The following is a 27847-nucleotide window of genomic DNA, read 5'->3' as shown; positions in this document are numbered from 1 at the left end:
AAACATCCTGATAAACATATGAATTCATTCTTCCATTAATCATTGCAAGTTGTACAGGCCCTGAGGTAGCCAAACAGCCCCAAATCATGATGCTCCCTCCACCATGCTTTACGGTGGGGATGAGGTGTTGATGTTGATAAGCTGTTCCATTTTTCCTCCACACATGATGTTGTCTGTTACGCCCAAACAATTCAACTTTGATTTCATCAGTCCACAAAATATTTTGCCAAAACCTCTGTGGAGTGTCCAAAGGCCTTTTTGCGAACATTAAACGAGCAGCAATGTTTTTTTTTAGACAGCAGTGGATTCCACCGTGGAGTCCTCCCATGAACACCATTCTTGGCCATAGTTTTACATAGAGTTGATGTGTGCACAGAGATATTGGACTGTGCCAGTGATTTCTGTAAGTCATTACCGGACACCATAGGGTTGTTTTTCTTGACTCTGTTAGTATTCTGCGCTGAACTCTTGGTGTCATCTTGGGTGGACGGCCACTCCTTGGGAGTGAAGCAACAGTGCCAAACTCTGTCCATTTGCAGACAACTTTTCTGACTGTCGATTGATGAACATCCAGACTTTAGAGATGGTTTTGTATCCTTTCCCAGCTTTATACAAATCAACAATCCTTGATTGCAGGTCTTCAGACAGGTCTTTTTACCGAGCCCTGATGCACATCAGACAATGCTTCTCATCAAGTAAAAATTGGTTTCAATTGCTCTTTAAGTCTCCTTAGGCAGAGGGTTCACTTACTTATTTTCCCCCTTCTGTTATTGTTTGCATGCTATTCTCATTAAAATATGAAAACCTATGTTTGGGTGGTTTTAGTTAAAGCAGACACTGTTTTTCCATCCGTGTGATTTTGACAAGGATAAGATTGCATTTGATGGTGATTTTATGCAGAAATGTGAGAAATTCCAAAAGGTTCTGATACTTTCTTTCAGTTCTTCATTAATTAGTTTTTCACGATTGCTAAAATCCCATCTCATAAAACGAAATGAGCAGATGTCTAAGAACATTCAATTAAACTAGCCCCCATTTGTAAATACCACAAACACGTTTCACATGAAGACTTAATTCACAAAACACAATCATCTTTTCTCATGAATCTAAACACGTTTTGCGTTGCTAAAGCACAAGTTGCAAAAAAACTTCCCCAAGCTCATGCAATGCAAAATGCTAGCCACAGTCAGCAAACAGTTGCTGTCTTCAACAACAACAATAGCCACGTTTACATGCTGACTTTTATTCATACCGATTCAAATCATTCCGAATGGAAATTTCACATCAGCTGTTTAAATGTCACTTCATCTATTCCGATCCAGCGTTTACATGTGACTGCCTTTATTCCGAAAGGACGTTTGACAACTGCCGTCTGACATGCGCAGATTAATCAAAACAAAGCGTCACGTTGCAAAACATGGAGATCGATCGTCAGATCAGCTGCTGTTTTAACTTTTCGAGTGGAAACAAAACTTCAGAATGATACGCCGTTCATTTAAAAAGTTGTGTGGGTGCGCTGTGCGTGTGCTTGGAAGCCATATTGCAAGTGACGTTACTTACGTCACCAAGTGACGTCACCACGTCAGTACGGATCATGCACAGAAAGAACGCAACCAGACACCATTCCGCTTCCCTGTTTACATGATATAATTTTACTTCTAATCGGTTTGGGAAAAGGAATATTCCACCCCTGTGAATCGGAATGAAATTCCATTCGGTTTGGGCCTGTTCATTCCGAATGAGGTGTTTATATGGAACACATTTATTCGCTTTGAACTAGGCATGTGCCGGTTACCGGTTTCACGGTTTACCGCGGTGTGAAAACGTTGCGGTTTCAAAACCACTAAAATTTTCCGTCAGACCGTAGTACGGTATTCGCCATTTTTCATGTGTCAAAAATGCAGCCAGAGGTGGCGTGGCGCGGCAGCGCTCACCCCCTCCCGTTTGTTTCTGTGTGTGAAAGTGACGCTATCGGCTAAACAGCAAGCAAACCCAAAAACAAATACTCCAATCATAAGTCGTTCTTTTCTTCAATTTATTGAGCTCTCAAATCGTGGTAAGTGTAATATACAAAATAAATACATTTAAAACGTTGTACAATTGTTTTTTTCCATGTGTGAGACGTGAGTAGCTTCAACAGATTAGCACCATGGAAAAGTTCGCTAAAAACAAAACACACATTTTCCTTTCAAATTCGATATACGCACTAACTAAAAGCTTACAAAGATGAATGTTAGCCTAGGCTTAGCTGGAAGAGCAACTTCGCCGAGTGTTACAGCCGCAGAGTGAGAAAACAAGCTTGATTTGCTTGAATGAAGGGGGGAAAAAGGCATAGCATCAAAGATCGTTAATTGACGAAAGATGATCTTGCCCTAAGCACAAATCCACGTTTGTTAGCTCAAGAAGAGGTCTCACTCCCAATGTTTTTTTTTAGATGAAACCTTTCCACAACAATATTTACATTTTAACTAACTTTTACATTTTTAACTAACTTATTAACTTATGAATTCTTTGTTCTTTTTAACACAAAGGCATGACCAGATTTGACACAGTGGCTGAAAATGGCAAAACTTCACTTGAGCTTTTCCACCCTCAAAAAAAAAAAAAAAAAAAGTCATGCAGTATACATTTTTAAAAATTTTATTCAGAAGTGTTTTTACTTTTTTACAGAAATTATTTTGTTCTTGCTCTAATCTTAAGCAACTTGAGCTGTGGCTGTGGGTATAGTCTATTAGTTATATTTTAATTGTATTTAAAATGTTTTTTTTTTTTTTATTGATAATGTATTTATTTTAACAATATATTCATGTTCCAATTTGCAACTATGTTCTGAAAAACAAAAAAAAATCCTGTTCAATGGAAAAAAGTTATTTTTTTTAACCCATACATCTCAAAATAACACATTTTGTAGCTATAATTGCAATACCGGGATACCGTGAAACCGCGGTATTTTTGCTCACGGTTATCGTACCGTCAAAATCTCATACCGGCACATGCCTACTTTGAACAAATATTCCGATTGTAATTGGAATATTTGGCTCCATGTAAACGTGGCAAATGACTCAAAATTGAAGACACTTGACCCAAATGATGTGATCACACCTATAAAGTGCAGTTTGCTGAAGGTTCCTAATGATTTTTCTGCAATTGTTTGCAAGACTGCTTTAAATAACGGCAGTTTGTGAAACAATTAGTCACCGTGCAAACTTGTGCACTACAGTTGCTGTAGCATTAGACTGTTGTGCGCAATAAATCATACTCTGTATGTTACTCAGTTTTTATTCATTTTATTTTTTAATTTTTACACTTGCCATATAGCCCTTCTTTGTTCTGAATATTTGTATTTTTCTAAAAACTATGTACCTCTACTCACGCCATTAATTGGTTCTGGAAGTAATCTCATAACCTGAAAATTTCATAAATAGAGACGCGTTTTACACCTAAATGTCCTCATCCATTCCAAACACGACTGACGTGCCACATTAAATTTTATAATTGGGGTAAAACCAGAAGGCTCAACACACAGGAGGCGATGAGTGATGATGAAATGTGAAAGTCATCACCGTTGAGCTGAAAGGCAACACGAGCAGCGCGATGCGACTGCAGCGGCAAATGACGGTGACACGCACCGTCCTCTGCCTGTGTGTCATCGCTAGTCTCTGATTGGCTATGAATCTGGAGGGCATTTTAAAATTTCCGATCTTTTCTGAGTGCCAACAATTTTCCATACTGCCACTTTTTTATTTATGTACCGAAAATCATTGCGAGAGTTATCATAAAGTACGTGCTGGTCGCACACTGCTAAAATGATACGCTCCTCCATGTCGACAAAGTGTGGCGTGTGGATGTCAATTTACAGGTTGGCCAGTGTCCTCGCAAGTGATTTGTCGATCAATAAATTTGTTACTGATTGGTGTCAGGTAACAACGACAGAAATGGAACAAAATTCCCATGTTAACTAGGGCTGCAGCTATCAAATATTTTAATAGTCGATTAATCAATGAGCTAGTTAGTTCGAATAATCGAGTTATCGGATTAGGAACATAAACATTAAAATAACTGAGCTTAGCCTCAAATTGTATTAAAAAAAAGAATATGAGGAGGTAAGTATAACAAAATAACAATTTGCTGACTTGCATATCAAAAGTCTGCTAGCTTAAATGCAATGAAATGCAATTTTTTTTTTTTTTTTTACAATTTTCATAACAAATTGTTTTTAAACACATATTCCCACAAAAAACGGCTAATAATATAAATCAACCCCTTCAGATCCGCATTTTTTCTGCCGGGCAAAAAAAAAAAAAATCTGCGGTGATTTTTACTCAAACACCAGTACAAAGTGCAATTTCTTGATATTTCATGCTTTATTGGTTATTTTTAATGTTAATGTGTTTTAACGAGAAATGAGCGCTTTACATGATCCTTTTTGAAGTTGTGTTTGGTCAGCCATTTTCATAGAGCCAAAAATAGCAAAGAGGGCGTGACAAAAACCTCATGATTTGATTTCGATGGGTAAAGTTTCATCCAATCCTCTCCCAGAGGTGGCAATAGCAACAAAATTCAGTGTATTTATTACTTTAGAGATGCAAATGCATCATGTCCTTCAAGCATGCTCAGATCTGAAGGAGTTAAATTACGAATGCATGAAATCAATCAATCAATCAATATATAATATATATATATACATAGCCCTTTACAAAACCCGAAAGGTCCCCAAAGTGCTTTACAACAAAGACAAAAATGGCTCATAGTAAATAAAAGGCAGGAAAGTATTATACAATGACATTAGGAAGAAAAAAAAAAAGAAAAAAAGACATAAAACAACGCATCACGATAAAAGTCAGACAGCAAATAAAACAATTAAACAGATACGATCCAAAAACATTATAAACCTTAAAGAAATAAAACCAGGCTAGACTAATCTTGGGGAAAGGTAAGTCTAAAAAGGTATGTCTTTAAACGAGATTTAAAAAGGCCCAAATTTGTAGTGGTGCGGATTTCAGGGGGAAGACTATTCCATAACCTGGGCGCAGCAACCGCAAAAGATCGGTCTCCCCACTGTTTGAGTTTGGACCTCGAAACGTGCAAATGAAGTTGGCCAGTAGAGCGAAGAGTCCTGCCAGAATTACGGACGGTTAAAATTTCTGATAAGTAAGAAGGTGCCTGCATGAAAAAAAAAACATATTAGCTCAAACAAAAACTTACTTTATATTGGTCTTAACAGGGAGCAGCTGGATTCAGCCATGTTAAATGTTATGTCATATTCACTGTTGCCACCAGAGGGTAGTGTATCCACTCACTCAATAAATGGTAAAATAAATGCACTTTCAAAACAAACCATTACAACCCCACTTTAATTAAACGAATACTCAAAACAGCAAATTGAATAACTCGAGTTAATCAATTAATAGTTGCAGCACTAATGTTAACCTAATTTCTAAATAGTATACTGGTTGATGTCAAAACTGATTGAGAATAAAATATACGTTAATAAGTAGAGGTGTGCAAAATGTCCGATTCTTAGATTATTCGCGATTCGGCCGTGGAAGATTCAAGAACGATTCACAAACATCCAAATTCCAATTATTGAAATATGCGAAGTAAAGCGGAAGTACACAACACTCAGCGCGCCGCGCGGTCTTCGGGACGGAACGGAGCGAGAATAGCTGAACATCATGCTTCCCATTAACCCGACCCCTCGGGTAATGCCAATGTTCAACTCACGGCTCTAGCTCAACTCATGCAACCAGATAAAAAAACACAACAACACACCTGACTGCTGCCGAAAAGCTGCTCCAAAGTACGTTCACATAATGTTACGGTGGATATCATTTTTTATAGGACTAGATGCAATATAGATTTGGTGGTGTTAGCAGCACATCTACAAAAAGCTAGATGCGGCGTTATAAACGGCCGCCATCTTGAAGCAGTACACTTCCCTGCAAGGCTGTTGTAGCGAACCTTCCAAGCAAACCTAATTAACTTTTTATCTAAAATACTCCTAAATCGGTAAAATATTGACTTGAATCTATCTTTAAAATAGTTTTAAAACTTTCACATGTCGAAAGTAGACAAAAGGGAAATAATGGAATAACGGGAGCAGTTTTAACAAATTTAATGGTTGATTCACAACATTAAATTAATTGAATGTAGTTTAAAGCTGCTGATACAGAATAGGGACTGGAGTTGTTTATTTAATGTTATTTTTGTATATTTGTTTACTGCTATATGTTAACTTGATACTGAAATAGTAGTGTGGTTTAGCCTGAGAGTATTTTTGAACAATTTTGGAACTAATGTACAAAACATTTAAAAAAAAAAAAAAAAAAAAAAGAGAGAGAGAAAAAAAGGAGGGGGGGTGCATCAATAATCGTTTTATAATCGAATCGGAGCCTCTGAATCGTAATCGAATCGTTAGGTGCCCAAAGATTCCCAGCTCTATTAATAAGTTTGTAGTTTTATGTATTTATTATGAAAGTATTTATCCGTTAACGAGGAAACATTAAAGGTAAACATAGCATGTCGATTTACAGTGTGCACCCCTGAATCTTCTGTTAGGGCCCCTAAAATTTTAAGTGATGGGCCATTGTGCTCATAGTAAAAATAGTCATAGACCCTGTTAGTCTTCAACACAAAAACAAGATGGAGAAAATTATTTGACTAGATTTAAGAAAAATAATCTGATGAAGATGTTATAAACTTGAAGTACATGTTTCCTTTAAAATGTTGGAGAGGGGGAATCATGAATTTATTTTTGTTGTAGGGGAGTGGGTGAAATCTGATATTTTTAGCACATTTCTCAGACATACTTTGACTTCACATTTATCTATAATTCTATGGCCATTTTTACAGTGAGGGTCACAATTTTTCTGTTTGTGCCGCAGTACAACTCCGAGCATATTTCCCTGCAGCCGCTACGTGTTGAGGTCCTGCACTCGACTGTTGTCGCTCATCAAACATTCGCTCTGCGTCTCGGTTGCTGGTTTCAGAAGATCATCGGTTACTCAGGTTCTGCTGTGCATGCATGCATGCATTCATGCCAGACTGTAACATTGCTTGCGCATCTTGTGACCATCATCCTGTGTGTTTGCAGTGGGCTTCAGACAGGCCTTCTGCCGGGTGGCACTGGAGCCCAACACAGAACAGACCAACGTCTGTTGCATCAGCAGACTCATGTTACTCGATGCCAAACTGTATAAAGGCAGGTAGCACTGTTATTAACAGTCAATAAACTGCAACTTTGTCATAGACTTCATAATGTATTTATGTTGCGCAGGGCCGATAAATAGGGGGCCTGCATTGTTGGCGAGGCCGTCAAAGCTGACCTACTGGAATTACAGACAAAGAGCTTTTTTCGTTGAAAATTGAATACTGTAATTTCCGGACTACAAGCCGCTACTTTTTTCCCTCATTTTGAATCCTGCGGCGTGTGCAATGATGCGGCCAATTTATCGATTTTTCTAATGGCCGCCAGGAGTCCTCGAGTATAAAACATGAGAATGAGACGTGTTGAATATATGTGTCGAGGAAGACGCTAGTTTGCATGACTTGACAATGACGTTAGTGTGAATCGTGCATTTAAAGTGGTTGAGTAGAATGGAAGGCTTGGATGGGGTAGCGGTGAGAGATCCTTTACCAAAATTGGCCGCATGCGAAGAGCAACTTTTGCACACGTCTGCCAGTGAATACTGACAGCGTAGAGCAGCGTGAAAAAGATTCACCATCACCAACAGGTTTCAAAAAGCCGGTCTGCTACGTGACGAATAGGCTGGCACAAGCTCAGGGGTGTTTTTGCCTCATTATGAGAGACATTGAAAGTGACAACGAAAGAGAGACAGAAAATGTGTGGTGAAGTGTGTCTGACCCTATTCATATCCGACATTGAGGGTGAAGACTCCATGGTTTCAGTGCACAGGAAGAAAATGAAGATGGCTAACAAAAACTTTCATGTTTGTAATAGCAAGCCCGGTTAGTGCTGTGCTCCGTGCTGCTGCTATGTAAGTGCCTTGTTGCTGGCGCTGTTTGGAAAGAAAAAGTATGTTATTTAAATTTAGAAAATGTTGTGTATTTCTTTGTAAATATCTCATGTTACTATGTGGGCACACTCGGCCTATAGACAGAGGAGTCTTATGTACGTATGTACAAAATGGTATTTCCTTTAAAAATGTACTGTGCAAGGCTTGTAATCAGGGTCGCCCAATAGTCCAGAAATTAGGGTAAATGCTTAAATCCCTGAATTCGTAATAGAAATGGATGTAAAAGAGTCTTGATCCTTGGTTAAAAGCAAATAAACGTGCAGTTAGCCTTTATTTTACATAAATATGTCGAAGTACAATGCTAGTCTGTTAGTAGGTATAGCTATTGGCCGCCTCATGTAAACAGCTTTTCCTTGAAAATTCATGTGAATAAATGCTTAAATCCCTGAATTCATTATAGATATGGACATAAACAGTCTCGAAAAGCAAATAAAAGTGCATTTAGCATTTTACGTAAATATGTTGAAGTAAAATGCTAGTCTTAGTGAATGTAGCTAGCGGCCACCTGATGTAAACAGAGCTTTTCTGGTGAAAATTCTTGTGGACAAATACTTAAATCCTCGAATTCTTTATAGATATGGAAGTAAAACAGTCTCGATTCTTAATTAAAAGCATAAACAAAAAACATGCAGTTAGCATTTATTTTACCTAAATATGTCGAAGTACAATGCTAGTCTGTTAGTGGATGTAGCTTGCGCCCGCTTTGTGTGAACAGAGCTTTTCCTGTGAAAATTATTGTGAATAAATGCTTAAATCCCCGAATTCTTTATAGATATGAATGTAAAACAGTCTCGATTCTTGGTTAAAAACTAAGAACCATGCAGTTTGCATTTATTTTACGTAAATATTGCGAACAATGATGCCAATGCAGTAGCGGCTAATTTCACCCATTGATTTTTTTCCCCACAACGTTTCAGAATGTATGCATGTATGTATGCACGAAAAATCTAATAATTTCCTTGAATCCTCGAACAAATCACTCCTGAGACTAGGCATGTGCCGGTTACCGGTTTCACTGTTTACCGTGGTGTGAAAACGTTGCGGTTTCAAAACCACTAAAATTTTCCGTCAGACCGTAGTATGGTATTCGCTATTTTTCATGTTTCAAAAATGCAGCCAGAAGCGGCTTGGCGCGGAAGCGCTCACCCCCTCCCGCTTGTTTGCTGTGTGTGAAAGTGACGCTATCGGCTAGACAGCCAGTGAACCCAAAAAAAAAATACTCCAAACATAAGGCGTACTTTTCTTCAATTTATTGAGCTCTCAAATCGTGGTAAATGGAATATACAAAATGAATACATTTAAAATGTTGTACAATTGTATTTTTCCATGTGTGAGTAGCTTCAACAGATTAGCACCATGAAAAAGTTCGCCCAAAACAAAACACACATTTTCCTTTCAAATTCAATATACAAACTAACTAAAAGCTTACAAAGACGAATGTTAGCCTAGGCTTACCTGGGAGAGCAACTTCGTCGAGTGTTACAGCCGCAGAGTGAGAAAACAAGCTTGATTCACTTGAATGAAGGGGAAAAGGGGATAGCATCAAAGATCGCTAATTGCGAAAGATGCTCTTGCCCTAAGCACAAATCCACGTTCGCAGGATCAAGGTGAGGTCTCACTCCCAATGTTTTTTTTTTGTTTGTTTGTTTGTGTAGATGAAACCTTCCCACAACAATATTTACACTTTAAACTAACTTATACATTTTTAACTAACTTAATAACTTATGAATTCTTTGTTTTTTAACACATAGGCATGACATCATGTAGACTAGAGCTGACACAATGGCTGAAAATGGCGAAACTTCACTTGAGTTTTTCCACCCTCAAAAAAAAAGTCATGCAGTAGAATTTTTTAAAAATTTTATTCAGAAGTTTTTTTACTTTTTTATAGAAATTATTTTGTTCTTGCTGTAATCTTGAGCAACTTGAGCTGTGGTTGTGGGTATAGTCTATAAGTTATATTTATTTTAATTTATTTTTTTTTTTTTTGGATAATTTATTTTAACAATATATTCATGTTCTAATTTGCAACTATGTTCTGTGAAAAAAAAAACCTGTTCAATGGGAAAAAATTATTTTTTAACCCATACATCTCAAAATAACACATTTTGGAGCTATAATAGCAATACCGTGAAACCGCGGTATTTTTGCCCACGGTTATCGTCCCGTCAAACTCTCATACCGGCACATGCCTACCTGAGACAATCCTCCCTGTTTGTATGCGGAGCAGCTTTCGTACTTATTCAACAGAAATCCAGCGTTAGATTGCTGCGTGCGTGTGTTTGTGAATAGGTCCTCTTGATGTGGGCGGCCCCCTACTTGAATGCGGGGCGCAGTGCATGACCGATCTGACCCGTCAATACCATTATGAAGTCTATGACATAATCTATAATGATGTTATAATACACTGACGTGATATGGGAACTTTTATTATTATTTCTTCAAGGAGCACGCAAAATTGTTCACGAGCTGATTTTCTGTAGCATACTAATGGAAACTGAATTCAAAAGGCTTTTTGCAATAGAGTTCACAAAGGTAAAAACACGTTTTTAAACTTAAGTTCAAACAAAAGAATATTTTTACAATGTTCTTCAAATATCTGGTCTTTTTCAGCTGTATAAGGATTTACAGCATAACTTCATTGATGACGATCATGAAAGGAGTATTTCCATTACTGCACTGTCTGTTCAGATCTTTACTGTGCCCACACTGGTGAGTGCAATATGTTCTCCAAACATCATTAATTCATTCACAGGAAAGTTAGAAATATATATTTTTTCAAAACATGCTTTAAAATTTCTTGTTTCTGTCTTTTGGGTTCTCCTCTAGGCAAGGTACCTGATTGAAGAAACAAACGTCATTACAAGGATAGTTAATACAGTCATGGCCCTGTTAATGGAGCATTTGGATGTTAACAATCGCTTCTTTTTTCTCGGTTACAACTCTGACAAGTTCTCTCGCATCCAGGTCATTTTCCATGACCTCAGGTAGTCTGAACCGATGGTGGTTTTAGCACTATGTTGCTTTCTTATTTATTCTTATCTGACGTATAACACCTCTCTTAGGTATATTCTGATCAGTATACCGTCCATATGGAGTTGTAAGCTTCGCAAACAATTCAAAGAGGGCTTCAATGCCTTTCTTGGCCTTCTGAAATGCATGCAGGTAATTTATAGGGATGCAACGATACAGTTAAGTCACAGTTCAGTACAATTTTTGAAAAGAGGGACGCGATTTTCGATTCGATTCAATACTTTATGCTCCGAAACAAAAAATACAAGTGCTATTTTTATTTTATTTTATTTTTTTGCTAACAAGCAAAAATAACAGTGCCATCATATAAACATGCATTTTAGTGCATATTATTTGTGTGCTTACCTCTTACTGATCTGAAGAAATTCTGTATAAAAGTGCTGAGAACAATCTTTATTGTTTGTAAAGTGAGGCGGGGCACACTGTCGATTGCTACAGCTCTCTGAGCAGGTATGTTTACTACATGAGCAATACATCCTATTTGTGGTCCAAGTCCATCTGTGTTACGTACTGAATTAACAATATTTGCAGCATTATCTATAGTCACTAGTATGGATTGATTTGGCCTGCTTAACTTCATTCAGTCATGGCGGTTTTTAATTCATCGATGTAGTATATGGACTACGCGTCCCGTGATCACTCTGGACTCAGGCAGCCAATGGCATGGGATTTGGGGGGATCTAACGTAGCACATCTAGGTTGCTATTTGATGATATCTAGTGTGTGCACGCGCGAGTGTTATCGGGACATTTACTCAGGGCATCAAAAAAGTTAACACCACAGATGTCACGTCTGCTCATTACTGTGCAACACCAGCATTTGACAATCAACTTTCAGAAACAGGACGAGTTTGAAGTAAAGCACTCTTAATTGCCACTCATTTTTCATCACGTAACCGTGAGTTAGTGCTCTGTGTCCCAGGGTTTAAGCTGTCTGGTGTCAAACGGAAACTATTCGTAGCAGCCAAGTCGGCAACAATATATTGGCGGCCATTGTTGTACATTTTCGTAAAGACAGTCTTTGTCAATTATGACAATCATTAAACATTATAATTATCACTAACCTAAAATGCTCACACACAACGGATCTGTATGACGTTGAAACCGACAAGTTGCCTCCGTAAGCATCTGTGTTTACTCACGAGCAATGGTCCTCGTGCACCACGGCGCCCGCACTTCAGGCCGTTTGGGGGTGGAGTGGAGGGGGGGCTGCTAGCGGGGAGTATCCTTCTCGTAGCTTTATTTACAAGTCAAAGATGCGCTGGACATTACCTTGGGAGAGACCACAAAAAAAGTTAGGAAAATACACTTTGGTAGCTTTTTCAATTGGATCGAATGTTTTTACGTATTGAATCGAATAGGGCATATCAAACGGTTAAATATAAAACCGAGTATCGTTGCATCCTTAGTAATTTATTCTCACATTTATCTACTGTTCTCAATTGGTCTATCAATACTGATAGATAACCGTGCTGATAACCATTGCTCTTTAGGGTATGGAAGAAGTTGTGCGTCAGTTTGGTCAACACATTGCTGTCGAGCCTGAGTGGGAAGCCGGCTTTGCGCTTCAGATCCAACTCCGCCACATTCTCACAATGTTCCAGGACTGGTGCGCCTCAGATGTGAGTTGCCGTTGACAGAGTCCTCCCATTTTCCAACATACTGTCAAACATCTTTACTTTTGTCTCAACATCCTTCAACAGCACAAGATCCTGCTGGAAGCCTTTAGAGATTGCCACAAAGTCTTGCAGCAATGCAACAATCAACCCTTCCGCAGGGAGGCATCCGACTACTATATGTGCAAACAGATCCTCTATCTTCGGCCCTACAAAGTGTCTCAGGAACCTGTCAGCATACATTTACCCCTATCCAGACTGCTTGCAGGTAGACTTAACTATTTAGATATTATTCATTTGTATGTACAATTTATTCATATGCCTTATGTGGTCCCTAGGCTTGTATGTTCTTATCTGCAAGAACGGATTATTTGAGCAACTGTTTGACAAAGTAAGTAGACATTCAAGTCAGATGCAAATTTTTTAACCAAGCCGTGTATGAGTGGACTGTATGTGCGTGTGAGGGTGTGTGTAAACATATATATATATATATATATATATATATATATATATATACGGGCATCACGGTTTGGTGCATGCAGTCAGATGGTGAAAATTAAAAAATCCATGGCAGAGTTAGTCTTACTTTATTGCAGGAAGCGGGAGAGGTAATTCGGCTTAACCAACAACCGACTCGAGCGGTCCCGACTAGTCGACATAGTCAACGTCATCGATGACGTAAATGCGTTGACGAGCACACCATCCCGTAGACAGTTAATGAAGGGTTGAAAAAAATATGCGTGGAAAGTAGAGCTGGCCGGTAAACCGAAAATTTACCATCACCGAAATTCTTCACGATGACCGACGTAATTTTGACCATGTCGGTAAATTCGGTAAATTAATAAAACAAGAAAATAGGCTTTTCATCCCGCTTTGACTCTGTGTTGTTCGTCTATGTTCATTCCCCTTTAAGAAACCAGTCAATGTACTTACGTAGGGAGTCACGTGATCATCAGGAAGCCAATCAAACAGAAGCCCGGTAAGCTAACGCTAGCAGCTAACGCTACAAGCAAAACGTGATGGAATGTGGCTTAAAGGAGGTTCGCCAAACTTTCACCCGACATTTAGTAGACTCTTGGTGGCATCCAGACGGGCTTTCACCCGCTGTCCTCCCTTGTTCTCACGATTTCCGGAGATGGTGCTTTCAGTGCTTTCTACTGGTAGCCAGGCCACAGTCTAATGTTAGCGGCTAACGCTAGCGGCCGCTAGCGGCTAACGCTACAAATGAACGTGATGGAGTCGGATAGCGGCTCTAACCTTGTCGAAATGGCTGAACTTAATGAGTGGATTGGGCACGGACTGCATCTAGGAATTACTATGTCGCGTTATTTTGTATCTGACTGTGTGTGATTTCTCTGATAGCTTTTTTGATGGTAAAGCATTCAGCATAAAGCACAATCCAACGGTGAAACTTATAATATGGCCGAGAAATGGCCCCAGCTATTTTTCTGTATGTGCTTAATTCTGTGTCATTATTGCTATCATAAAATCTTAAGTGTTTCATTTGCAGAAGATCAATATAGCTTTAATGTATGTCTGTCTGTCTGTTTGGGGGTTCATGTATGCGTGCATTAGGCCTGAACGATATTGGGAATAACTATTGCTGTGATTTTTTTGGGGTTTGCGATATATTGCGATATTATATTGCGATATTAAAAAAAAAATTATATATATTTTTTTCCAAGATATTTTCACAACATGACTTAAATAGCTGTTTGGAAAGACTTTAGATCACCACAATGTACAGTCATCCCTTGTTTTTTGCGGTTAATGGGGACCAGAACCCGCCGCGATAAGTGAAAAACCGCGAAGTAGCCCACCCCCCCATTTTAATTTTTTTGTGTGTGTGTGTGTGTGTGTGTTTTTTGTGCCCAATGTATTTATTCAGATTTAGCATTGGAAAGAGATACATACAGGTTGACCCAAAAAAAAGTTTACACTCAGTTGACTGCTTGTTTAAAAGCCATTGAAACATATCTAAATAGGTTGTCATGCTTAAGTGATTCATTAAGGTCACTCAATGCAGCTGGTAATCTCTCGTCTCTACAATTCCTGTGCTTCTGCTGAAAATGAAGAAAACTTTAGCTGTACCTGAATTGCTGCATGCCGGTCTGACACCTACTGAGATTGCAGCAAATCTGAGAATATCCAGATGTGCAGTCTACAAAGTTAAAAAGAAGCTGAAAGATATTGGAACAGCCTCACGAAAACCTGGGTCTGGAAGTGCCGATCTGTGCGGACCAAAAAGTTGATTGACAAGGTGATATGTGGCCACCCCAGAGTCCAGATCTCAATCCCCTGGATTATAGCATATGGGCAACTGTGGAGGACAGTGCCTGTAAGAAGCCACAAACTTCTGTGGCAGCCTTGGAGAGGTCCATTGTTAGATCTTGGGAAAAGATGACAGCATCCTACATAAAGAAGCGTTCCGCAGGCGCCTGGAGGCTGTTGTGACACTTAAGGGAGGACACATTGAAAAATAGAGTGTACTGGACATGTTCTTTACAATAATGTATAATTTGTGATTCAATTCTAATTTTAAGATGAATAAACATGGCATTTAAGTTGTATTATGGCAGTGTAAACTTTTTTTTGGGTCACCGTGTATAAGACATGTTTTTTTTCTCACCCCCCCAAAGTGATTTAAAAAATGTATAAAAATAAATGGTTTTTAAGCACTTCAAATTTCATAATTATGAAGTTTTAAACATAACTGTCCAACCAAATCATTTTTGAACAAGAATAAAGTACTGTAGCAGATAAATGCTTGGCTTTATTAAATGCTTCTGTTTATCTACTTTAGCTGTGACCGTTGAAGTGACATGTAGAAATTTCAAACTCCTCATGATCACTTCTGGCATTTAAATGTCTCCAACGTCCCCACAGTACACACATTCATTCCAGCGCGGCTTCCTTGCAACTGTTTAACAAGTTAAACGATGATTGACAGATGCCCGTGTGAAGTCTGCTTGTTTGGCCAGATCAAAGCCATTGTTGTGCCGCAGTGACTGAGAGGATCAAAAGGCTGGGAGAGGGAGGGTAGGAGGCTGTGCGCAGACCAGAAAGTGAGGCGTATGTGGATCAAAAAAAAGAAAAACTATCGCACGTGCTTGCGATGGGACTATTGCGCACACGCGCATCGCGATGGCGATATTTAAACGATATATCGTTCAGGCTTAGCGTGCATATATTAAAAAATGCATTGGGGGAAAAAAAAAAACTGAAACCATAAAGTAAACACTTGTATTGAATAATTATGTCACAGCAGCCATTAACAATAAATTGTCTTTTTGAAGTGTACTGTTCAAGCTGCAAGTCATTTGTGTTACAATGACGTTTGCACAGGCATATTGAGTTTGACAATGTACATTGTTCAAGCCATACACGCTGTTATAAATGCTCATACTTGAATTCTTATTGTTTACAATACATTTTAATAAACTTAATGTTTAGACTGCATGTACAATTGTTAAAATATATCAAATTGAATGCTGATAACTAAATCAACAAGAAACTTAATCTGTATTTCATGCATTGATTCAGATTTTCAAATTATATAACAGTCCGCTTGGGCGACTTTATCGTCATTTATCGTTATCGAGGTAAATCTGCTCAATTTATCGTGATACGTGTTTAAGGCCATATCGCCCACCCCTAGTGGAAGGTTGAGAATGGCGGACGCTCGGTATGCAAGCGGGGAAAGCGGTACAAGGTCAAAAAAAGCACACCAGGTGGCCAAAGCATGGACTTATTTCAACGAAACAAAGGAGGGTACACTGTTGTGTCCTGTCTCTTCAATGCCAAGCTTGCCTACCAGGCTGCACGTCGGCCGTAAATGAACACCTAAAGCACCGTCACCCAGTTGTAATTTTGGAAGACAACAGGAGACAACAAGCTGGCAGATCGTAAGTCCATCTAACTAATGACATTTTTTATTGCCGTTGCTAAGACTGTCACAATTTGCAATAAGTCCATTTATCGCACGGTAAATAAAAATGAGGGCGGTAATTTTCAAGGCTGCGTTTGCGGCGTGCATACATACATTTTTGCGTGCGTGTACACGTTTGTGTTGATGGCATATGAGACTCCAGTTCCTTTCCTGTTTATTGGTTAACACTCCGTAGAGTTAAAGTTCAGACATACAAAATAAGGAAACACATCTATATTAAACACTGTAGACATTAGCATTGCTACATTGAGGCTAATGGGGAAAAAAGACAGCGTACTAATCACTTTAGCCTGCTATAAAACATTGGCAGTCTTCTCCAAAACGCAAACTTGCGGTTAAAAGGAAATCAAAGTTGGGACATCCCTTGTTCATAGTCAAATCATCTCTGCTCTTGCTCATCAACTTCCATCTCTCCTTCACCTCTTCCTACACTCTGCTGCTCTACTTTGTCTGGACAGAAATGGGGATATATCACTGTAAGTGTTATGTAATTAATTTGTGTTTAAGTTGTAGGTTGTGACCTAAAAGTGGTTTATGTTGCCTAGGTGGGTCACCTAACATACCTTTGTCATTCCTCTTTGCTCCATGCAGATAACTTTCTAATATCCATTTGCAAGAGGAATACTTTTGGATTCAAATAGAAATAAAAAATAAGACATCTTGTTACAGATTACAGGGACTGCAGTAACAAATAAAATGCTTGTAAAACAGCTGGAAATAATGAGCACACATACAACACTGTTAGAGGTTATACCCCAAAGACAGGCAATTAATTTATACAGATTGATTCTATTCATTTAGGTCATATAAATAAATGGTAATATGTAGCATCAATATTGATACAGTTCAAATACCACATATGAACACAATATTTGACAAAACGGCGGCATGGTGGCAGAGTGGTTAGCACGTCCGCCTCACAGTCCTGAGAGCAAGGGTTCAATCCCGGGTTCGCTTTTGCATGTTCTCTGCGTGGGTTTTCTCAGGGTACTCCCACATCCCATGCATGGTACGCTGATCAAACACTCTAAATAAATAGTTCGTAGGTTTGAGTGTGTGGGCGAATGGTCGTTCATCTCTTTGTGCCCTGCAATTGGCTGGCAACCAAATTAGGGTGTACACCGAGTGTGTGGGCGAATGGTCGTTCATCTCGTTGTGCCCTGCAATTTGTTGGCAAACAAATTAGGGTGTACCCCCCCACCCCCCATAGTTAGCTGTGATTGGTTCCAGCTTTCCAGTGACCCTCGTGAGGATAAGCGGCTCAGGCAAAGAATGAATTAGACAAAACACTTGAGTGAGAACCTCACACTCAAATCACATTTACAGTGGGGAGAACAAGTATTTGATACACTGCCGATTTTGCTGGTTTTCCCACTTGCAAAGCATGTAGAGGTCTGTAATTTGTATCATAAGTTCTCTTCAACTGTGAGGGACGGAATCTAATACAAAAACCCAGAAAATCACGTATGATTTTATAAATAATAAATTTGCATTTAATTGCATGAAATAAGTATTTGATACAGCACAAAAATCGAATTTAATATTTGGTACAGAAACCTTTGTATGCTATTACAGATACCAAACGTTTCCTGTAGTCCTTGACAAGGTTTGCACACACTGCAGCAGGGATTTTGGCCCACTCTTCCATGCAGATCATCAGATTTTCTATCGGCTTCAGATCTGGTAACTGGCTAGGCCACTCCAGGACCTTAAGATGCTTCTTACGGAGCCACTCTTTAGTTGCCTTTGCTGTGTGCTTTGGGTCGTTGTCATGCTGGAAGACCCAGCCACGACCCATCTTCGGGGCTCTCACTGAAGGAAGGAGGTTGTCAGCCTCCCCTCAATACGGTGCAGTCGTCCTGTACCCTTGGCAGAGAAGCAGCCCCAAAAAATGATGTTTCCTCCTCCATGTTTCACGGTTGGGATGGTGTTCTTGGGGTTGTACTCATCCTTTTTTTCCCTCCAAACACAACGAGCCGAGTTTAGACCAAAAAGTTCCATTTTGGTCTCATCCGACCACATGACCTTCTCCCATTGCTCCTCTGGATCATCCAGATGGTCAGTAGCAAACTTCAGACGTGTCTGGACATGCACTGGCTTCAGCAGCGGGACCTTGCGTGCGCTGAGGGATTTTAATCCATGACGGCGTAATGTGTTTCCGATGGTTTTCTTCGAGGCTGGGGTTCCAGCTCTCTTCAGGTCATTGACCAGGTCCTGCCGTGTAGTTCTGGGCTGATCCCTCACCTTCCTCATGATCAGTGATGCCCCACGAGGTGAGATCTTGCATGGAGCCCTAGAAAGAGGCAGATTGACCGTCAACTTGAACTTCTTCCATTTTCTAATAATCGCTCCAACAGTTGTTACCTTCTCACCAAGCTGCTTGCTGATTTTCCTGTAGCCCATCCCAGCCTTGTGCAGGTCTATTATTTTATCCCTGATGTCCTTACACAGCTCTTTGGTCTTGGCCAATGTGGAGAGGTTTGAGTTTGTTTGTTTGAGCATGTGAACAGGTGTCTTTTATACAGGTAACAAGTTCAAACAGGTGCAGTTACTTCCGGTAATGAGTGGAGAACAGGAGGGGTTCTTAAAAAAGAACTAAGAGCGGAAATATTTACTAATTGGTAATGTGTCAAATACTTATTTCATGCAGTTAAATACAAATTTATTATTTAAATATTATACAATGTGATTTTCTGGATTTTTGTATTAGATTCCGTCCCTCACAGTTGAAGAGAACGTATCATACAAATTACAGACCTCTACATGGCTTGCAAGTGGGAAAACCAGCAAAATCGGCAGTGTATCAAATGCTTGTTCTCCCCACTGTAATTGCCATTGTATTCATAGCCAGTTAGTTTAAAGACGGGAGCTAGTCTGCAACTTCAATTTGCGACTGGAGTAGTTTACTGCAGTTAGCTGCCTGATCTGTAAAGAGTAAAGTTTAACCATTTAAATTTACTATTCATAGAAATAGGCGACCAAGCAAACATTAACACAGAGGTAAAAAGAAACAGCAAGGATGGGCAGTTAATCTGGCACCTCTATAAAGCAGGTGGGAAGATGTATTTTGCACCGTCGATTGCATGATTGGAAGTTTGGCACACGCACCGCAAGATTGATGCTGCATACGCGTATTGTTGGAGTAATCGAAAAAATGACTATTTATTATGTGGTGTCTATAAAAAGGGCCAAACAGTCACTCAACTTGTGATGTAGCGTTGGAACATTAAAATAGGCTACTCTTCTTTGTAGCAAGTTAGCAACCATGTTTTTATCCCACATTAAGGATTTACAACACATCAGAACGATTTTCCAACTTGGGAACTCAGATCGTCCGACACACATGAACGCAGCATATCTCCCAAAAGTGCTTTGTGGAAGTATCAATTCGTATGCCTATCACAGCCAAAGTTGCGTGCATAAATTACCATAACAAGCAGCCATGTGCAGATTGTGTAAATAGAGTAATATGACCATATTAAATAGGCACATTCTGTGGATTATGCTATGTAGACTTAAAACTCCAAAGTATTTGATTTATTTATTTGTTTTACTGGTGACATTTATACTGGGGCACTGCAGATCAAGACGGGGCACGTGCTGGGTGAAATATGTCTGGCGATGCCCATGTATGGAAGTGTATGTTCAACTGGTAATGGTTTACAGGTACCTGTGTGTAATTCTACCTTGCAAATTGTATTTTAATCTTTTTGTTAATTTTTTTAAAAAGTTACCAAGGTTGCCAGGTGGCAAGCGCTACCTGACTTTAACTGTTACCTTAGTCGATCCCTTCAAAAAAGGGTGTCTTGTCTATTTTTGCACATAAACTGTGAATTAAAGAATGTTAGAACATAAAAAAAGTTCACAAATTTGATATTTCTTTCTATTTATTTTGCATTGTAATAAGACTGCTTTTTAGTTTTAGCATATAGAACAAACTAACTTTCAAATGCTGTGATTTAAAAAAAAAAAAAAAATCTTTTTTGTTTTTCCTGTTTGTACTGAACCGTGATCCCCATAGCGAGGTACTTAATACTGAACCATGACTTGTGTGTACCGTTACTCTCATAGTGTTACGTATGTATGTATTTATATGTACTGTATATATGCACAATCTGAAGTATGCCCAGCTGTCTTCACTGCTGCTTTATCTAAAATCTAAATTGTCCCACTATATGGCAGGAATATTACGACTTTTCCAACTTGGTTGAGCATCCTCTGCGCTGTGTGGTGCTTGCTGCACAGGTTTTAGCTGAAATGTGGCGCAGAAACGGACTCTCCTTGGTCAGCCAGGTGTGATTTGTGTTTATTTATATTGTTAATTTGTTGTAACTGTCTTGTCAATACTTGGAGGTAATGCTGGATGATGTTTTGTAAATAAAAATGTTGATTTGAGACAACGTTAGGGGTTGTCCCCCCAAAAAACTTCCAGTAATCATTTCTAGTCATCCATCATACGTGTCGAAATTATGGTCAGATTATTTTACTATTTACTGTATTTGAAAAGGAACCATATTATTTTTTTCAGTTTTTCAGTAAACAGGATAATGTCATTTTTGTTACTATGAATACGTTATCCATTTTACACTGTAGCTTGATTTGAAGAAAATCGTGCATCAAATGGAAATCGCAAACAGCCCCAAAAACATTGTAGTTAGTGTTCTCTAAACATTTTCAGGTTTATTTGAGGGTGTTGACTTCAAATTAATTTATAATTGCTTGAGTTGTCTGTTTTCCTCCTATTCTTAGGTCTACTACTATCAAGATGTGAGATGTAGAGAGGAGATGTATGACAAAGACATCCTTATGCTTCAGGTTTGTACATTTGTGTTGTTTACATGCCTCTAATATATGCGATTGAGTCAATTCCCAGAGCATGCAATAACCTACAGTGCTGGCCAAAAGTATTGGCACTCCTGGAATTCTGTCAGATGATGCTTAATTTCTCCCAGAAATAATTTCTCACAGAAAAGAATTGCAATTACAAATGCATTGATAGTGATATCTTCATTTATTTTGCATGCAACGAAAAAACAAAAGAGAATGGAGAAAAAAAAATAAAATCATTGTCATTTTCACAAAACTCCAAAAATGCGCTGGACAAAAGTATTGGCACCCTCAGCCTAATATTTGGAAGCACAACCTTTAGACAAAAGAACTGCGATCAACCGCTTCTGGTATCCATCAATGAGTTTCTTACAATGCTCTGCTGGAATTTTAGACCATTCTTCTTTGGCCAACTGCTCCAGGTCTCTGAGATTTGAAGGGTGCCTTCTCCAAACTGCCATTTTCAGATCTCTTCACAGGTATTCAATGGGATTCAGGTCTGGACTCATTGCTGGCCACTTTAGAAGTCTCCAGTGCTTTCTCTCAAACCATTTTCTAGTGCTTTTTGAAGTGTGTTTTGGGTCATAGTCCTGCTGGAAGCTCCATGACCTCTGAGGGAGACCCAGCTTTCTCACACTGGGCACTACATTATGCTGCAAAATTTGTTGGTAGTCTTCAGATTTCATAATGGCATGCACACGGTCAAACGGTCTAGTGCCAGAGGCTGCAAAGCAACCCCAAAACATCAGGGAACCTCTGCTATGCTTGACTGTGGGGACCCTGTTCTTTTCCTTGAAGGCCTCATTTTTTTTCTGAAAACTACGTTGATGCCTTTTTCCAAAAAGATTCCAAAACATTTTTGGCTTTCTCGGGTAAGTTTTGGCAAACGACAGAAGTGGGGTCTTCTTGGGTGTCGTACCATTGTCGCTTTTCATTTAGACGCCGACGGATAGTAGGGGTTGACACTTTTGTACCCTCGGACTGTGGAACAGCTTGAACTTCTTTGGATATAAGTCGAGGTTCTTTATGCACCATCTGCACAATCTTTCGTTGTAATCTCTCCTCAATTTTTCTATTCCACCCACATCTAGGGAGGTTAGCCACAGTACCATGGTTTTTACACTTATTGATGACACTGCGCGACACGGGAACATTCAGGTCTTTGGAGATGGACTTTGTAGCCTTGAGATTGCCCATGCTTCCTCCCAATTTTGCTTCTCAAGTCCTCAGACAGTTCTTCGGTCTTCTTTCTTTTCTCCATGCTCAATGTGGTACACACAAGGACACGGGACAGAGGTTGAGTCAACTTTAATCCATTTCAGCAAGCTGCAAGTGTGATTTAGTTATTGCCACCACCTGTTTTGTGCAACAGGTAACAGGTACTGTTCATTACACAAATTAGAGAAGCATCACATGGTTTTTCAAAGGGTGCCAATACTTTTGGCCAGCACTGTAGATTACTGACATAATTCAACGGCATTTACGTGAAATGATAATGATTTCATTTTTTTCAATTCTCTTTTGTGTTTTTTCATTGCAAGCAAAATAAATGAAGATGTTACTGCCAAAGCATTTGTAATTGCAATCATTTTCTGGGAGAAATTGAGCTTTATCTGAAGGAGTTGCAGGGGTGCCAATACTTCTGGCCAGCACTGTAGATTAAAGACAATATTCAACGGCATTTACGTGCTTAGATTTTTTTTTTTTTTAATACATGGACTGTGATGACGACTTAAGCCATTCTCCCCACTCTGGGTATCCTTTTTTTCTTTCTTTTAAAATATCACGACAATAATTATTGTTTTTGGGCACACCACAGAAGGTTCGGTAGGAATGGTGGGAATTTGTGGCTTTTGGGTATAAGGATTCCTTTGTATTCAGTGAAATAGACCCCCGCTCACTTTGATTTATGGTAAATTGAGGTCACTCACGCTCTAAAAGTCATAGTGGAATACAGGTAGTCCCCGGGTTATGACGTACCCGACTTAAGTGATTTAGACTTCACGACGCTGGAGTTGCGTCTGCCATGTTCTCTCCAGTCGTTTTTTTTTGTTTTGTTTTGTTTTGTTGCGTAAACGTATTGTTTCTCACAGTATCTTATTTTTTAATTTATTAATTTGACTGATCTGCCCTTTAGCAAAATGTGTAATTGTTTTTAATGTTGACTTTTGTTTTGTGAAGTTTTTATTTTGGCACAGGAAGCATAGGGCACGTAGTACTTCCGCATCCAAGTAAGAGCACACGCACACAAACAAGGAAGAGCGCATTAGCTCCCACGAAGAAGTCGTTCGACCAAGTGCCAGAGAGAGGTAAACATTACAGCTTAGCTGGCTGTCTAGGATTTAGCTCCAACGTCTTGGCGAGGACAGTAAAATGACGTATAATGCATGTTTTTGGGATTTATGGGGTAATTTTTTGAATGTACTTAAAGTGTTAAATCCAATTTACCGTAATTTCTGGACTATTGGGCGAGTGATTACAAGCCTCACCCACTACATTTTTAAAGGAAAAACTATTTTCTATATACATAAGCCTCTCCTGCCTATACGCCGCTTGTGCCCACTTAGTAACATGAGATATTGACAAAGAAATAGTTTTCAAAATTTTAACACACCTTAACTTTTCATTCCAAACAGCGCCAGCAAACACGGCAGTTATATAGCAGCGGCACGGAAGTTGCATAGCATCAACACGGTAGTAACAGCACTAAGTGTGCTCGTTATTAAAAACATAAAAGTCTTTGTTCGCTATCTTCATCTTTCTCTTCCTCCTGTGCACTCAAACCATGGAAATCTTCACCCTCAATGTCTGATATGAAGAGGCTCAGATACACTTCGCCACGCACCTACTCAGTCCCTCCTTCGCTGTCGCCTTCAATGTCTCCCATAATGAGGCAAATTCACTCCTGAGCCCGTGCCATCCTCCTCGTCACGCAGCAGACTGGCCCCTCGAAACCTGTTGGTGATGGCAGACTTCTTTCACACTGCTGCACGCTGCCAGGCTCCCCCGACATACCTGTGCAAAAGCTGCTCTTCGCATGCGGGGAGTCTTGGCAAACGAGCTCTCGCCGCTAGTCATCTAAGCTTCCATCCAACTCGGATGGCCAATTTAATTTCTTCTAGCATTTCCCATGATGCAGGTCTGTCAATTCTACTCATGCACAAAGACGAGGGTCCGCCACCTCTATTCATGCACAATCCACAAAGTTAAACCACCGGTAATAGTGCAAACTAGCGTCTTCCTCGACACGTATATTCCATGTGTCTCACTCCCACATTCAATGCTCAAGCTCCCCTGGCGGCCGTCAGAAAAATGCACAAATTGGCCGCATCATTGCACACGCCGCAGGACCCAAAATGAGGGAAAAAAGTAGCAGCTTGTAGTTCGGAAATTACAGTACAAGGAAATTCGGGTGACGTCGCCAGCATAGGAACAGAACCCGTTCTTAACCTGGGGACTACCTATAGTTGAGTTGAATTGTCTATAAGAAAATCCTGACAGCCCACCAGACGTTTTTTTCCATTAACACCCGCCCTAACCGTCTGTACCAGCCACACAAACAGTGTTTGGATAGAGGGAACAATGTGTGATGTGTCTGGCACCTGCAGCTGCGGATTCGCGTGTGTAAAGAACAGGCAGAGTAGGCAGTGATAAAATACGAGGTTAATCGATGAACTAGCAACAGTTGAGAGAGAGAGAAAAAAATGATAAGCGGCGGTGAGAGTGAGATAAGGAGAAAGGCACTGGAAGATGATGCGGCCAAATTAAAAAAAAAAACATACAAGTTTATTCAGGCCCGGTGCCCTTAAAAACAAAGATATGACAGCAATCAAGTTCTCAAAATAACAAACAACAGTGGTTTCTTGTCGGTCCGAGATCGTTTGTCCCACTTCCATGTCTAATATGGCTGTCTCTGTAGAACAATTGTTAGGTTTCTTTCTATTTGGCTTTGCTAGCTAAACTAGTAGCTTAGCTAGGGATAAATAAACTTTGCAACAGGCCATTGGAAAAATCAATAATGAAATACGAGTATATTTCTATGTTTCCGATGCAAAGGTGGAGATATTCCAAGTTCTGGTGCATCAGAGGTTGAACCCCCTATAGGCTTAGCCTCAGAGCAACTGACAGATAAAGAACAGACAGTCGTCTAGACTGAGAAGGAAACATTGATGGAGCTTGGCGGTGATGGCTTTATTGATAAGGTAGCAGAAACTAGTGCAAAGGCAGCATTTACAAACGTTAATAGAGTGACCCATATTTGCCATGTGTGGTAAAGACAATTTATTTAATTTTGTGCTTCAAAATATTTGGTGGGTCTCCCCCTCTACAGCTTAGTGCTTGTTTAACCCTTTAACACCTAAGCCTATTTTGGCCGAATATGCATGCCTTTGATGTTGCCTTTATATTTCAAAGAAAAAATTGTTCCAATGGCCAGGTTGGGTCCCTTTTTTCAGGACACCGTAACCTTCTCGTTCAAACTGTTGTTTTCTTCACTGACCAATTGTAATCAATATTTTGGACCCAAAAAGACAAAAAAAATCCCAAGATCTTTTTTCAAAATTTGTAATGTCCCATTGACAATTGAACATGCTCGACCAAAAGTTTTGAAGCTTGATAATGTTTATTCAACTTGTTAGGATAAACATTCAATAGAAAAAAATAAGATTGAATAGTTTTATGTTTGACAATTAAACACAAACAGCAGGAATGGTCATATGCGTTTTTAGCCTTTACACATACTATGGTCAAAACAAGTTATATACAGTGCAAAATGAGGAGAAAAAAATATATGGCGGAAAACACTCAGGTGATCTGAAGTTTCGTTCTGAGACCCCCAGTTTGGCCAAATTTCAAAATTGTCCGATATGCATGCGTGAGACATCATTAGAAAGCTTAAAATCTCAATGGGTAGAAAATTTTTGAACAGAAGGGCATTTTAAAAAAAATAAAAAATTAAACAGCAAAACCCTATCAGGAGGTGAGAGCACACGAGAGCAGCGTTACAGACGCCATGTCTTTAACGAAATATTATCGTGTACTTATCTTGTTTCGATCCAAAAACTCCATGAAGCACGTATCACCAACGGTGAGAGCACAGCTATGAATGGCCACAGCTGGATTTTTGGGGGATTTTATGGGTGAAACATGGTAATATTCCAAGGGTCACGATGCAGGAATCGAAAACATCAAGGAGTGGTCGAGATTTTCTTTTTCATATATTTACCCTTTTAAACGTTTTTTTTTATATTTACCCTTTTAAAGGATTTTCCCATAAGAATACGTACATTATAATTCGATGAATTTGTTCAACAGTCCAAAAACAGATTCTAAATCCTTAAAGTGTACCACGGATGGAAAGATATGTAGTTTTTTAAAAGATAAATGTTAGTACGAGTTATAATAATTTGATATTAAAATCCCTCTGAATGTTTTCGTTTTGATAAAATTTGTAAAATTATTTTAACTTTGACGTCGAAATTTGACGTCGCAGGGTAGTGACGTCACATGGACAAGCTGCCAGACTTCTACCGTGTCACTCTTTAACGACATTAACATGTCCTCGGTTCTGCCCTTCCAATTTGAATCCCGAGTGGAACATTAATGTGAAGGACATCAGATGAGTCGAGTTTATGTGTCAAGTTTGCTAGTGACAGCACTCACCTGCTTTAGTGACGACAGCAAGGGACAATCCTTCCTGCTTGTGTGCGGTAAAAAAATTGTCCTGTTTCCACCTAAATCCGGCGTTTGAACGCAGCGTGTGTTTGAGTATATCACAGTCAAAGCCACCTCAACTCTGCCTGGGGCGGCCTCCAACGGAAAGGCGTGGCGCAATTTTAGTGGGATCTGTCTTGTCAGCTGATAATGACGTCTGCGCTGATGCGCTGTCATAAATCGTCGTATTTTGAGCATGTCGTCATCTGTCAAGACAAAGTCAAATTTAATGTTGGATCTCGAAAGCATCGTATGTCGATGCGATCGCATGTTGAGGTACCACTGTATTGTGTTTGTGTCGGGTTGTGTCGCTCACGAGTAGGGATGGGAATCGAGAACCGGTTCTATGTGTTCCGTTTCCATGGAATCGTTTGGTAATTTATCTAACGATTCTCTTATCGGGTCCAACCAGCATAATTTACGTCTTGAAATTTACGCATGTTACACACGCTCAAATCAGCAAGCACGGCTACATAATTATTCATGGAGAAACTTCTCATCAACTGTAACCTGGAAAGAGTTATTGTCGACTGAATTTGCATTGACTTTTACAGGCCAGGTCATTATTCATGACACTACTTAAAGAAATGGTGATTTTTCCAAAAAAGTCTATTAATGGGTCTATCGTATTACTCGTCGAATACGCTATAAGAAAAATATAACATATATGCATTT

The 27847-nt window shown here is 39.4% G+C and overlaps 1 protein-coding gene across 4 annotated transcripts in view; it reads left to right on the top strand.

The window, feature by feature from the left end:
- The window catches only part of ubr1 (ubiquitin protein ligase E3 component n-recognin 1), a 112559-nt gene that overhangs the window by 29267 nt on the left and 55445 nt on the right, over positions 1-27847 (top strand). For all 4 annotated transcript variants that reach the window (XM_057858761.1, XM_057858762.1, XM_057858760.1 and 1 more), the window contains exons 8-18: positions 6885-7008; positions 7094-7201; positions 10483-10571; positions 10650-10748; positions 10866-11023; positions 11102-11201; positions 12562-12690; positions 12772-12952; positions 13023-13075; positions 20816-20926; positions 21383-21448. In XM_057858761.1, coding sequence (XP_057714744.1) covers positions 6885-7008; positions 7094-7201; positions 10483-10571; positions 10650-10748; positions 10866-11023; positions 11102-11201; positions 12562-12690; positions 12772-12952; positions 13023-13075; positions 20816-20926; positions 21383-21448 — 1218 coding nt within the window. The remainder of the gene's footprint in view (positions 1-6884; positions 7009-7093; positions 7202-10482; positions 10572-10649; positions 10749-10865; positions 11024-11101; positions 11202-12561; positions 12691-12771; positions 12953-13022; positions 13076-20815; positions 20927-21382; positions 21449-27847) is intronic.

This window comes from Corythoichthys intestinalis, chromosome 15 (assembly GCF_030265065.1).
Source record: "Corythoichthys intestinalis isolate RoL2023-P3 chromosome 15, ASM3026506v1, whole genome shotgun sequence".
In the NCBI taxonomy this organism is placed as follows: Eukaryota; Metazoa; Chordata; class Actinopteri; order Syngnathiformes; family Syngnathidae; genus Corythoichthys; species Corythoichthys intestinalis.
The sequence above is the reverse complement of the archived record's forward strand: the minus strand, read 5'-3'. Positions and strand labels throughout refer to the sequence as shown.